The following is a 13,039-nucleotide window of genomic DNA, read 5'->3' as shown; positions in this document are numbered from 1 at the left end:
AAATGCAATTAATTATTGAGTTAATTCATTAGAATTCAAATCCACACTCACCCCAGAGAGCTCTGTGAGGGTGGAGTTCATCTCCTGGTAGCAACCAGACGCTGCACTGTGGATGTCACTGTAATACCTGGAACACACACACACACAATGTCACACCTATAAAATACAACACAGTCAAACACACACACACACACACACACACACACACACACACACACACACACACAGTCAAACACCCACACAGTCAAACACACACACACACACAGAGTGTCTGTCTCACCTCTCCACCAGCTGCTTGTATCGGGGTATTTCTCTGGCATACAGCAGTTTATTGACAGGGGAGTCCTGTAGGCAATGACAACACAATCATTCAAATGACAAACATACCGCCAACTACGTCTTTTTCATCCATTTAAACTCCTTTCTGTCCACATTATACTTGAGCAGTAACCAGAGGGAGATGGCAGCAGAAGAAGAGGTACAACGACATTCACACTGACCCGTCCCACTTTGTGCTCAGACGTGGTGCAGGAGTCGATGAAGGTCTGAGCGATGACAGACAGGACCGCGTCCACGCTGTCAGTGACCTGGACGTCAAAGACAAACTGAGGATTCTTCAGGATGTTCACCCAGAACCGCAACGGCAAGCTGAAGAGACAGGGGGGTCCAAGATGTTATTTACCATGAAGAAGAAGAAGAAGAAGAACAACAAACTAATAGTGGATATATATTTCTATACAGTATGTAGATTTGTGCTTTACAATAGTGCTAAATGGCCATGATAAATCGGTAGAGATCAAGGAATAAGATTGCATGACGAGGAAAGTTCAGTGAAGAGCCCTGTTTTTGTCCAAACAAAGCACTTTAAGATCTGTTGTCGAGGTCAAGCACTGGCGTTTACCTACCATTTTTACGTTTTGTTTGGTTTCCAAGGATACGCACGCAATCGCTGCTGTTCGAAAACGTTGCCCGTGTTACGCTTTAACATTTTCAGTGTGGCCACTAGGGGCAGCAAAGGAAGGAAGGCAACACGTATCTACTGTCACTGTAGGACACTGTTCTGAGTTCTGACCTGTTGGTTTTCCAGATGTGAACGGTTTCCGGGTCGTCGATCCCGTGCTTCTCGGCCATGTCGTCCAGGAAGTCAAAGAAGAACCTGACGGCGATGGGCGGTGGACGCTTGGTGTTGAGGATGGCCACGAACACGTCGTCCACAAACTTCTGCAACGTACCCTGGGGGAAGGAACAAACAATGGTTTGGCACACGGCTTGATACATCTGTGAGAGGGTCTGGTATGTGAGAGAGAGTGAAAGAGAGCGAGAGTGTGTGTGTGTGTGTGTGTGTGTGTGAATGCGTATGTGCGTGTAATGTGTGTGTGAGTAAGTGAGTGAGTGAATGTGGGTGTGTGCCTGTGTGAGCACACGAGTGCGCGAGCGTGTGTGCGTGTGTGTGTGTGTGTGTGTGTGTGTGTTTACCTTCATAGAGAGTAGTCGTGTCAGGTAGATCTCAGGTATTGCCTTGGCACGTTCCCTCTCTCTCATGCTGCTCTTCCGGTGTTTGGGAATCTCGGGATCCTCAGTGGACCTCACCAGATGCCACAGTCTCAGGCCCTCCTCCTCCTCGCCCTCCAGCATGGGCGTTTCTACAGGAGGGACAGAGGGACACACTTCACATGTTACACACGCACAACAGGGACACTGGAAACTGCAACGTGTGGGATCATGTCACTCAGCAAAATAAGTTGCATGGGAGAACGATTTGTTTGTTGTTTGAATCCCAGATTGACCCTTTTTAAGTTAAGTTGAAGTTAATAACACTTACTCTCACCAGTCTGGTAGACCTGGCTGACACCGATTCCAACAGAACTGAAGCGTGGGATCAGAGCGACTGTGGCCCCGTCCGGCACCTGGGAGAACAGAGGAGGACATTCAGAGAACTGAGTCATTTAGCAGATGCTTTCATCTACAAATGAAGGAGAAGATCTGTGTGTGTGTGTGTGTGTGTGAGTGTGTGTGTGTGTGTGTGTGTGTGTCAGGACTTGAGTGTGTGTGTGTGTGTGTGTGTGTGTGCGCGTCAGGACATGCCTTGTAGTGCTGCAGAGTGTTGATTTTCTTCCAGCGGCCCTGGACGATAGCCGTGACATCATCGTCAGACAGAGTCAGGTGACCGGCCTGCCCGGATCGCCATTCTGTGGAAACAAATTGGACTTTTAGAACCATCTATAATTGAACCCATTATGTCAATGATTTTTCCATGTTTTATACTGGTGTTGCTTCCACGGCATCAAAGATCTACCACCCCCGTCTACCACCCCCTGAACTCCACACTCCCCGTCTCAGAGCCAATTGTAGTTTAAGTGGTCTTGTTGTATTTGTCTTTGTTTACTATTGATTTCTTGGCACTGTAATGGCGACAGGTGTGCTGTGGATTAGTGCTGACTCTAACCGGCCTTAAACGAATCATGAGAAGGAAAGTCGTGCATTCTTCTCTCACTGCTGTACGTTTATTTATTCGGCCCACTGACGTTTGGGCTCGCTAGCCTTCCCTTAGGGTCCATATAAATGTCAACAGAAGAGTGGGCCTCCAATTTTTATTGTGTTTTGGAGTTATGTTCGCCTTGGGTGTGCGTTTTTTATTCTTTTTATACCTGTTTGTAGCTTACCACACCACAAAAGGGTTAGGGTTAGGGTTAGTACCCACACAGGAAAAATAAACTCCTTTGTATTGTACTGTACTGTATTGTATTGTATTGTACTGTATAGTATAGTATTGTGTTGTATTATATTGTACTGTATAGTATTGTATTGTGTTGCATTGTATTGTACTGTATAGTATTGTATTGTGTTGTATTGTATTATACTGTATAGTATTGTATTGTGTTGCATTGTATTGTACTGTATAGTATTGTATTGTGTTGTATTGTATTGTATTATACTGTACAGTATTGTATTGTGTTGTATTGTATTGTACTGTATAGTATTGTATTGTGTTGTACTGCATTGTATTGTATTGTGTTGTATTGTATTGTATTATATTGTATTGTACTGTATTGTATTGTACTGTATTGTATTGTACTGTATTGTATAGCTGAGGGGGTGTTTCCAGGTTTCATACCCAGGTCCAGGGAGTCTGCAGCGGGCCTCTGAGAGAAGGCGGCTCCCTTGTAGATCTGGTCCAGGATCTTGTCCTTGACCTGGGTGATGGTGTCTGTGTCCAGGACCTTGACAGGACAGGGCTGCACCTCCACGCCTGTCTTCAACATCACTGTCAGGGTCTAAAACACAACAGTGGAACACACAAAGTCAATCCATCACTCACATTTAAATTGCATAGCGTATTGTTTTTCTTCGTTCTTTCTTTTTTCTTTTCTTTTTTTATAATTCAGTCATAACAGGTCAATGTCAAAAAAGACAAACATCTTAGCTTGGCCAAGGTCTGTATGAGACAACTCCATGACCAAGATGACATGTCACATACTGTATGGCATGACAGCCATAGTCGTTGATGAGTTGTTGGAAGCACGAACAGACCTGGGGCCAGCCTAAGACGCCCCAACAGACTCTTTAACGCCAACAAGAGGAAGCTTCATTCCTATAGCCATCAGGCTGTTGAACAGTGGGTCAGAGGGCCAACAGGTCAGAATGGAGACCGGGTGAGATGCATGGCATATGCCAAGGAATAGAGGATGCCTACTTTCCAGTGTTGCTGTATTGCAGTGATCTTGTGTGATTGGTATGCTGACTTCACAACGTGAATTTCCATGGAAATGGACAATAAAGCTATTGTATCGTAGGGAGAGGGAAGAGGTCAGGCCGTAGAGCAGGGGGAGGGAGGGAGGAAGGGAGGGAGGGAGGGAGGAGAGAGTGCTGGAGACTCACGACGGAGCAGTAGTCGATGTCCTCCCTCAGAAGGTGACTGTCGTTGAGGGTGCGTTTGGCCTTCCCCGTCACGGCATCCACAGGCCCTTTATCCACCTGGTACTTGATGGCCCGGTACAGCATGTACAGAGGCTCCCCCGCCACCTCCTGCAGGGGTGACATCATCAACAATAACATTACACACACACGCAGACACACAGTACCTCCTGCAGGGGTACACCATGGGATGACTATCAGAGATACTCACTCACTCACACATCTGATGAATTCCTTGAATGCTACAGGTATAGGCATTGTTATTGAGGTAATCATCTCAAACTCACTAAAGGTAAGTGAAGATGCATAAACCCTAAACCAAGCTTGAACAACGACAGCACTGAGCAGTAAAGAGACACAGTGGAGGGTGAGGAGGTGACAAACTGACGTACCTTGAGGAAGGAGTAGAGGCAGATGGACATCCAGTTGGTCAGCATCTTCTCCACCACTGTCTCAGTCCTGACAGATACAAGTACAGCCACAACTTAAGACACTGATTGCTTGTAAAAATGTATTTGGCCAATTATAGCATTGTTAAGTTTTTTTTTATCCATCCCCCACTAGTCCCACTGAGATGTATACATATATTTGACAAGAGAGACCTGCTCCTAAGAGGCTGGAAGACATGACGTGTGCGTGTCAAAGAATTGCCGGGTAGTGTGTGAATCCATCCAAGCATGAGTTTGGGGTTCTTGGTTCTGGTGTGTGTGTGTGTGTGTGTGCGCGTGAGGTAGTGTGAACCCACCTGCGCAGCATGAGTTTGGGGTTCTTGACCACGTACTGCTGTACCAGGTCTCCCAGCAGGGTCTTCATGACGTCAGTGAAGTACTCCAGCTTGTCGTGCAGGGCCATGGTGAGGAGAGAAGCCACGTAGCCGCGGTCGCGCTGGGAGAAGTTCTGCTGGGCCTCCAGGGTGTGGATGAACTGGGCCGGAGAAGGACAGGGAGAACAGACACGGTTAACACAGGTTCTGTTGTGGAACAGAGACATGGACACAACAGCAAACACATTTGATACATTTTGAAGCTGGGCTGTAGCACGTTGGGTAGAACGTCTCGTTCTACATCTGGTACATGAACACATTCAGGTAAAACAGGTAAAACATATTAGCAGATATTACGCTTCATACCCACTTCCACATAGAAACATTGATAGTCACACACACACTGTATACAGCAGGGTCAACAAAAACTGACACTATAGGTTCAATTAGAAAAGGTGTTATTCCAACCAGCATGGAGCCAGGTGACACCCCCTTCATGACATATAGTACATCATTCGAAGACTTTAAAAGAGTGTACCCAGAATAATTAGCCACGTAGCTCGCTAGCAACGGCTAAATAGTATGGCTTATTAGCCAGGCTGCTATGAGACAGCGCAAGCCAGGGAATGGCTGCCCCTCACCCTGATGAGGAAGAGGCGGTTGTTGAGCAGGTTGTTGAGCTGAGCCAGGCCCTGCTCCACCGTCTGTCTGCGGGAGTCAGGCAGGTCCAGGTTCTGGCTCAGCGGCGCCCCCCGCTGGCCAGGGAAGAACACACGCTCGGCGTAGGTGCGGTAGTCCAGGAGAGGGATACCTGGGCCGCCTACGTCACTGCTGAGGTCCATCATCTCTGTCATCAAGTCTGGGGGTGGGGTGGGGAGAAGATTAAGGTTAAACTGCGTTTCTTTTCTGTTTTCTTTTTTTTTTTTTCATGGATCAAGATTATCGTTGTTGCTGTACCTGTGAACTCTTTCCTGCACTGATCTCCCACATTGATCTCCAGAGTCTCCAGCTGCACCAGGACTTTCTTGTAGTCTCTCAACGCCTGCTTGCTTTTCCTCCTTCAAAAAGACAAGAGAAAGTCATTTGGCAGATCCAACTTGAAATCATCTCATCTTGGAATTATGATCTACGACTCCTACGATACAGTCAATTCTTTTTAACTCTTATCGACACTATACAAGTCTCATGGAGACAAACTAGTTTTCTGTTGAGTCCATAATTCTCCCGTCCGTACCTGTACATGAGGATGATGACCAGGACCACCAGGACCACCACGGCGGCCCCCGCCGCCAGGCCCACCTGGGCAGCCAGAGGCACGGGGGAGAGCAGGGCGTCTGTGTCGTACTGAACAGTCCCCAGGTCGATGTTCAGCTTCCCCATCACCACCTGAGGACAGAGAAGGATACCACTGATTCACTCTTTAATGACCTGAGTCAACACCGTTCGTATCCGGTACGGCCCAAAGTGAATACGCATTTTAATAACTTTAAAGAATTACTTAATTAGCTAAAGCAGTTTTGGTTTATTTGCCTTCTTCCTTATTAGCTAGCTGTTACAACAGTATACAACTAGGCAGAGTTTCTGAATGCAGCTGTTTCCAAAAAATATTGGATAAGTTTTGTTGTCTACAACAATAACCTATTGGACATACATGTGTTTCAGCACTTTTCTAAAAACCCACAGACATCATAAGCCCAGCTCTGTATGAAGTGAAAGGGGGACTGACCAATAGGCTGGGCAGTTCAGAGCTGCCCTCACTCTTAGGCTGGACCTCGGGAGGTTGACAGTACAGGTGGGTGCTGTCCAGAGTCTTCACCTCACACTCCTCGTCCCCCAGACGAGCTACCACCTCATCTTTGGTCATAGCCATGGTCAGGTCCTTACCCTGAGGAACAGCAATACACACACATACACACAGTTAGTCATAGCTTCATGGTCTGGAAAAAAACTGGGCCCTAGTCATGGCTTATAGTCACAGATGGTATATGGCTGTTTAGGACGTATAGGCAAAATCTCTAACGTCTTTCCTTGCTTCCTCACAACCTCTATCCTCGACCTACTTCTCAAAGCTCATTGGAAGGAGGTCTGAGGCTCCTCCCCATCGGACCATCTCCTCCAATGGCTTTTTGCGAAGGGCGCGAGGGAGAGAGAGGACACGAGGAATCGCCGAAAAATACTTTTGAGACGAAACCGTAGTTCCGGGAGTTGGGGAGTGTACGGTTGGGGTAGTGACCTGCACGGCGATGACTCCTCCGGGTTTGAAGCGGTAGGGGGTGTCAGGCGTGTCTCTGTTCAGGGCGTAGATCACCGGGTTGGGGTAGTAGGTGAAAGGATTGCCCTTGATCGTCTCAAAGGCCACGCGCACGTTGTCCATTTCGAACCACACCCCCAGGACCTTGGAGTTGGGGGGGAGGAGGGGCGTCACGCAGGACATCTCCACCGAGGACACGATGCTGCAGCGCTCCTGTGGAGATAGATAGGGAGAGAGAGAGAAAGGAGAGAGAGAGGGAGAGAGAGAGACAGAGACAGCGAGAGAGAGAGACAGAGAGAGACCGTGTAGTTCGATTGAAAGGAGTTTGCTTGGAAATTGTTATCGTCTTTCCCACTGTCCAAATCACTTGAGTCCAGAAGTTGTCCTATGACTCTATGAATCAATGATTTCGATGGTTTACCTTTGGCATGGTACTATTGAAGACCACTTGATGGTTCTTTGCAGACAGTTGGGCGAATCGCCGCCTTCTCGCCAGCAAGTTCTCCACTGGCTCCACCCCCACTGAAATCATTGGCTGCTGCACGACGTCCAAGTTATGCCCTGTGACTTTTATGGCACGGCCACCCCTGGAAAAAAACCCAAGACATTAGTCTTGGCACTGTCATTTAAACGGTTCCCAAAGTAAACCAGGCTGGATCAGGGACACAGAACCATACAGCACTATTCGATTCTATTTTATTCTAGTGTAGTCTATTTGATTATATTCTATTGAATCCATTCCATGCCACTCCAGGGGGGGCAGTATGTTACAGTGCAGTCACAGTGTAGGTTTGTCCTTCAATCAAATCAAGATTCAAGATTCTTTATTTGTCACGTGCATACAAGTATACAGAGAAATGCAAAATCAAAGCGTATGTATCGTATGCACAGGATACAGCTGTAAAGGGCACAATGAAATGATTCATACAAGCTACAGAATATACAATCAATAGTAATAACAATCAGTAACAGTCAATAACAGATAGTAATATATATATATTACTATCTATTTGTATCTCATCCCAGGGTTTTGTTTGAGTGCAGTGTAAGATTGTTCATACTCATAGAAGCTCGAGTTTATTCTATTTGATTCTATTCTATTCTGTTCCAGGCTTTTGTTCTTACTCATATAAGCTCTAGCTCTAGTTTATTTTTTTGTTTTTTGAATATGTTTTTTAGGACATTTCTGCTGTATTGAGATAGAGACAGTAGAGATTGACAGGAAGGATGGGTGAGAGAGAGGAGGGATGACATGCAAGACGTGTCGAGGGTCGGAATCGAACCAGGAACCTTGAGATTATGTGGTAGGCGCATTAGTTATTCTATTCTATTCCGTTCCAGGCTTTTGTTCTTACTCGTAGAAGCTCTCTGCGGGGTAGGCATCGGTAATGACGGGGTCGTCCATGTAGCGGAACAAAGCTGCGGGCACTACCCTCTTTGCCTTCCCAAAGAGCACTCTCACGTTCAGCTGGCCTGTCTGGCTGATGGGGCTGGTACGACACACCAGCTGGGTATCATTTACCTCCTCCAAACTGGGGTGGAGAAGGGAGAGAAGGAGAGGGAGGGGGAGGAGGAGAGGGAAAAAGAAAGAAAAGAGAAAAAAAAAAAAAGATAGAATGTGTTATGGGGGTAAGAAGAGGACACGGATGAGATTAAGAGGAGGGGGAGGGGGAGAGGAGGAGGAGGAGGGGGGGGAAGAAAGGAAAGAAAAAAAAAAAAGGGAAATGTGTTAGGGCAGGTTGACACATACTGTACAGTACATCCACAGCCACATTCACACACCAACACCTCAGAGCAGGGCGGTAAGGAAGAATGTGTTTGTCATTCTATAAGGCCTAGGCATCTCAAACAGAGAACATTTACACACTTAAAGGGATAGTTTTTTCCGTTCACTGATAGATGTAGACATGCCCTATCACAAGCAGAGAGCATATGAAGTTTTGTTGCAATACTCTTCACAAGAATAAAATATATAGAGAACAGAAATGTGCTTTATTTTCTATTAAATTATTGCTATCGTGACAAAACAAACTAGTTAGGATACATTTGAAAGGACAGTCGCTATGCTATGTTATTTGCTTACATAATAATCATATTCTTGATTGTGTAGATTTTTTAATGATAAAAAAACATATTTTCTTATGGATATACTGTATAGCGTTTCGGAGTGAAACTCTTTATTTGTGGCTGAGATGCTTACATGTAGCAGGGCTGCTTTCCCACATAGGCAGAGAGGTCAGTCCTCTGTCCTGTCAGCAGCTGGGTGCCGTGGACTGTGAGGGTGGTCCCTCCAGAGACTGGCCCTTTAGCAGGCACGATGCCCCTCAACTGGGGGTCCTGACACACACAGACAGACACACAGACAGACACACACACACACACACACACACACACATTACATGGATATACAGCATGGGACAACATACGTCAGCAAAGTAGCAGTATGGGAGCTTTAAATGACGATCTTATAACAATTTTATTTTCTAAAGATCAATACAAATGTGAATATTATTGAGCTATAACATGTCTTGTTGTGATCCTCGTGTCTGGTTTAGTACAGGTGGGTCGTTGTGCTTTCTTACCTGGTAGGTGAATGACTGCAGGGACCTCCCAGGGTCTGAGTCCCCCACTGTGACCATGACTGGTCCCACTGTCTCCTGTGTGCTGGGCTGAAGCTCACACACGATCCTGGAACACACGCACACACTTATGACAAAGCTCTCCAACGATTCACCATCATAATCATCCACTTCAGGGTAGGAATACAGCAGCTATATTTTGACACTTGATCTGATATTCTCTCAATCTTGAGATAGCGACTGAATACACATCCCAGTCAAATATAATAGAATCGTAATAACAGACCATAGTTTAAAATAGGAATACACTGATTTCCATGGTTTCAGTACCTGGTAGATATGAGGTAGTCCTTGGGCTGTGGAGTGCAGTGGACCCCCGCTACAGTGACCCCCTCCTGGATGTCCTGGTACTGCATACCCAGGTTGGAGCCCCAGATGGTGACCAGGATGCCCCCCTCCACCGGCCCGGTCAGGGGCTGAATCTGAACACCACACACCACAACAAAAAGACACTTTAAAAACACAGACTATACAAATGACAATCAGCCGATGTTCGGGGTAGAGTCGCTTTGCCCCAAGTGGGGATCGAACTCACGACCTTGAGTTAGCATAGCGGCCTCGCGCTAGCTACTGACCCGAGAGAGATGCTAATGGGCCTTTTACCGGGTCATTACAGTGTTATATGTAAATGTTGTTTGAGTACGTAGGTTCGTGTACTTTGGGGAAGGGAGAAAGAGTCAGGGTTTGGGGTACCTTTATGTCATTTTGGGGAGGTAGGAGGGTTTGGGGTACCTTTGAAATCATGGGTGGGGGGCAGCTCTCGGCGGGGGCTGTGGTACAGGAGCGGTTGTACACACAGCCTGGGCTCTCTCCTCCACACCAGACACAGCCGTACTCGGTGAGCACCGCCCTGCACTGGCTACAGTCTGCCTGGCCCGCCGAGCAGTCATACAGCTGCACTGTGAATTAGAGGACAGCACAAAAAGGCATTTGTTACAGACCGACTGTCACACAAGGACATCAGTCATCACAGAGAGCTGCCAGTGCAGTGCATGCTACATTAAAGGTCTGTCTATCATGTACTCTGATTTTGTATTTATGAATTCATAATTAATTAATTAATTAATTTTGTATTATTCATTAATAGAGAAATTAATTTGGTCATCTTGATCATCAGATGTTTCCGATAATGATTATTGTATGATTGCTTTTTTAATATATATATATATATATATATATATATATATATATATATATATTTATTAAAGGGATGGTTCACTATTTTGACACGTACAGTTGTTTTTAGATATATCTCCCATATTGACGACCCAGATGTTTTTTACCTTTGTTATTTACTTATGTCTGGCTGCTGCGATGGCTCAACTTGGAAGATAGAACTTTTTAACTTAATTTCCTTTTTAGAAATTGAGCGATCGTGGCAGCCTGGACATAACTGAATTACAAAGGTAAGCACTTAAAAACCATCTGGGTCGATCGTCAACATGGGAGATATGTCAAAATAGTGAATCATTCCTTTAACGTAACAAAATGACAAACTGAGTTCACAGTAGCAATCACGAGGTAACGTGGCCAACTGGCAATGGAGAGCAGGAAAAGTAAACATTTGCATTGTGAACCTGACATGACATCCAGGATATAAAGAGACACGTACGTCGCAGGCTAGGGGCGGAGTCTATGCGCAGGGAGCCTCTCTTCAGGTAGATGGGAGCGGAGTATTCCAACTGTTTCACTGGGTACTTAAACTGAGAGCAGGGGCAGAGAGAGAGAGAGGGAGGCACACTCGGTTAGCATCGTGGAGTCCGGGCTTGGAGTCCCATTCCATTTCAATTCGAATTCCCATTCCATTTCATCAGATGATGAATGGAGTCCACATAGAAAAATGATAGCCCGTAATAATTTCATGTCATTGTCATGTGTCTGGGGAGTAAGTGAAAACTGAAAAAGAGGGGGGGGGGGGGGGTTTACACCTTAGCAGGAAAAAAAAACTGAACTTTTGTCACAGTGTTATGCTGCTCCTGTGACTTACTCAAGACGGTGACACAAACAAACAACATGTTGATTAAATCCGCTGAGGGAGCAGAACGGATCGGGCGGACATTCCTTGTTTTCTGGTGGGTTAGCGTAATACCTCGTGAGGAGAGCAGGTGAAGGTGTGAGTCTTGGTGTCGTCGACCTTCTCCAAAGTGGCTGGCAGGCTGAACTCTGTTCCCTCTACGACCACCACACACCAGTACTCCTCTTCATCCTGGAGAAGGGGAACACCAAACTGGTGTCTCAGTGAACCAGTACATCAAAGCAGTCATGTTATGGGTTGTATTCAATTCACTCAAAGCTAAAAAATCAAGTGGAAAAATGGCCAATTCACCTCGATGCATAGTGAATTCAAAAACGAATGAACCCCAACCTTGGAACGTTTCACTTGACTACTGCTTGAATGTATGTATAACATAGTTTTTCGATTCTATCCCTCACCTCAAACATGTCCAGGTTCTTCCCCAGTAGAGCCAGAGGAGTGAGGAAGCCCATGGGGACCAGAGGCGAGCCCTGGAGAGCCCACACACACGGGCACGAGTCCGGGCCTCGCGGCTCTTGCTGCTCCTCCTAGTGGACAGAGCGCGAAACGCACCGAAACACAGACTTTTGAATACTTGAGTTCACAGTAAAAGCATTCCATTCTTCAACACACACACACACACACACACACACACACACACACACACACACACACACACACACACACACACACACACACACACACACACACACACACACACACACACACACACACACACACACACACACACACACACACACACACGGAATGTGACGGGACCAGTAAACAGTTCCAGATTCTTCTATCTGTTGAAATGTAAAGGTTATTCTGGTACGACAAGAAGCCATATGCAGGCGTGGGGAGCAGCTAGGGTAACGTGTTAGCGTGTTCCACAGGCCCGGGGGCCAGAGGACAGGGTGAGTCGGGGTTGTCTTACCATAGAGTTGTGGATGATGTGCTCGCGGGGACAGCTGTTGTTGTGGGTACACAGCTCATCCAGGGCACACCAGTTACACGGCCACTCACTCCCAACACAGGCCATACACCTATACAACACACATATAGTATGTCATTCAAATCAACGTCTTATTTGTCATATGTACAGAATACTGGGTATACAATGTGATAAAACGCTGAGGGGAAGCTGGCTCTTTGTGTGTGTGTGTGTGTGTGTGTGAGAGACTGGAACAAGTGCTATGAGCAATGTCTTTAAATGTAAATATAGTATATATGTAAATATAGTATGTACACAAATGTAACTGTCAGTAAACATTCCCACCATGAGAATCTTGAGTGGTTTGGAGGGCAAAATTAGAATTCCAAAAGAGGGTTCCTGTGGTTAAGCGTGAGTATTGAGTGCAGTGTGCATTTGTGTGTGTGTGTGTGTGTGTGTGTATTTAGTTAGTGTGTGTGTATGCGTGTGTGCATGTGCATGCATGTGTATGTGTATGTGTGTG

At 46.1% G+C, this 13,039-nt stretch overlaps 1 protein-coding gene across 4 annotated transcripts in view; it reads right to left on the bottom strand.

Annotated features, from left to right (window-relative positions):
* Nucleotides 1–13,039, bottom strand: part of plxnb3 (plexin B3) — a 51,606-nt gene that overhangs the window by 4,469 nt on the left and 34,098 nt on the right. For all 4 annotated transcript variants that reach the window (XM_083674868.1, XM_083674870.1, XM_083674871.1 and 1 more), the window contains 26 exons: nt 12,520–12,628; nt 12,002–12,130; nt 11,658–11,774; nt 11,181–11,271; nt 10,301–10,467; nt 9,839–9,990; nt 9,512–9,617; nt 9,130–9,266; nt 8,285–8,461; nt 7,351–7,516; nt 6,912–7,142; nt 6,405–6,563; nt 5,913–6,064; nt 5,636–5,736; nt 5,320–5,537; nt 4,661–4,839; nt 4,308–4,374; nt 3,880–4,026; nt 3,116–3,275; nt 2,086–2,189; nt 1,823–1,907; nt 1,477–1,643; nt 1,073–1,233; nt 501–648; nt 281–345; nt 52–127 (listed from right to left, as the gene is read on the bottom strand). In XM_083674868.1, the coding sequence (XP_083530994.1) occupies nt 52–127; nt 281–345; nt 501–648; nt 1,073–1,233; nt 1,477–1,643; nt 1,823–1,907; nt 2,086–2,189; nt 3,116–3,275; nt 3,880–4,026; nt 4,308–4,374; nt 4,661–4,839; nt 5,320–5,537; nt 5,636–5,736; nt 5,913–6,064; nt 6,405–6,563; nt 6,912–7,142; nt 7,351–7,516; nt 8,285–8,461; nt 9,130–9,266; nt 9,512–9,617; nt 9,839–9,990; nt 10,301–10,467; nt 11,181–11,271; nt 11,658–11,774; nt 12,002–12,130; nt 12,520–12,628 (3,571 nt within the window). The remainder of the gene's footprint in view (nt 1–51; nt 128–280; nt 346–500; nt 649–1,072; nt 1,234–1,476; nt 1,644–1,822; nt 1,908–2,085; nt 2,190–3,115; nt 3,276–3,879; nt 4,027–4,307; nt 4,375–4,660; nt 4,840–5,319; nt 5,538–5,635; nt 5,737–5,912; nt 6,065–6,404; nt 6,564–6,911; nt 7,143–7,350; nt 7,517–8,284; nt 8,462–9,129; nt 9,267–9,511; nt 9,618–9,838; nt 9,991–10,300; nt 10,468–11,180; nt 11,272–11,657; nt 11,775–12,001; nt 12,131–12,519; nt 12,629–13,039) is intronic.

This window comes from Argentina silus (assembly GCF_951799395.1).
Source record: "Argentina silus genome assembly, chromosome: 8".
In the NCBI taxonomy this organism is placed as follows: Eukaryota; Metazoa; Chordata; class Actinopteri; order Argentiniformes; family Argentinidae; genus Argentina; species Argentina silus.
Note: the sequence above shows the minus strand (reverse complement) of the source record. Positions and strands in the feature narration are given on the sequence as shown.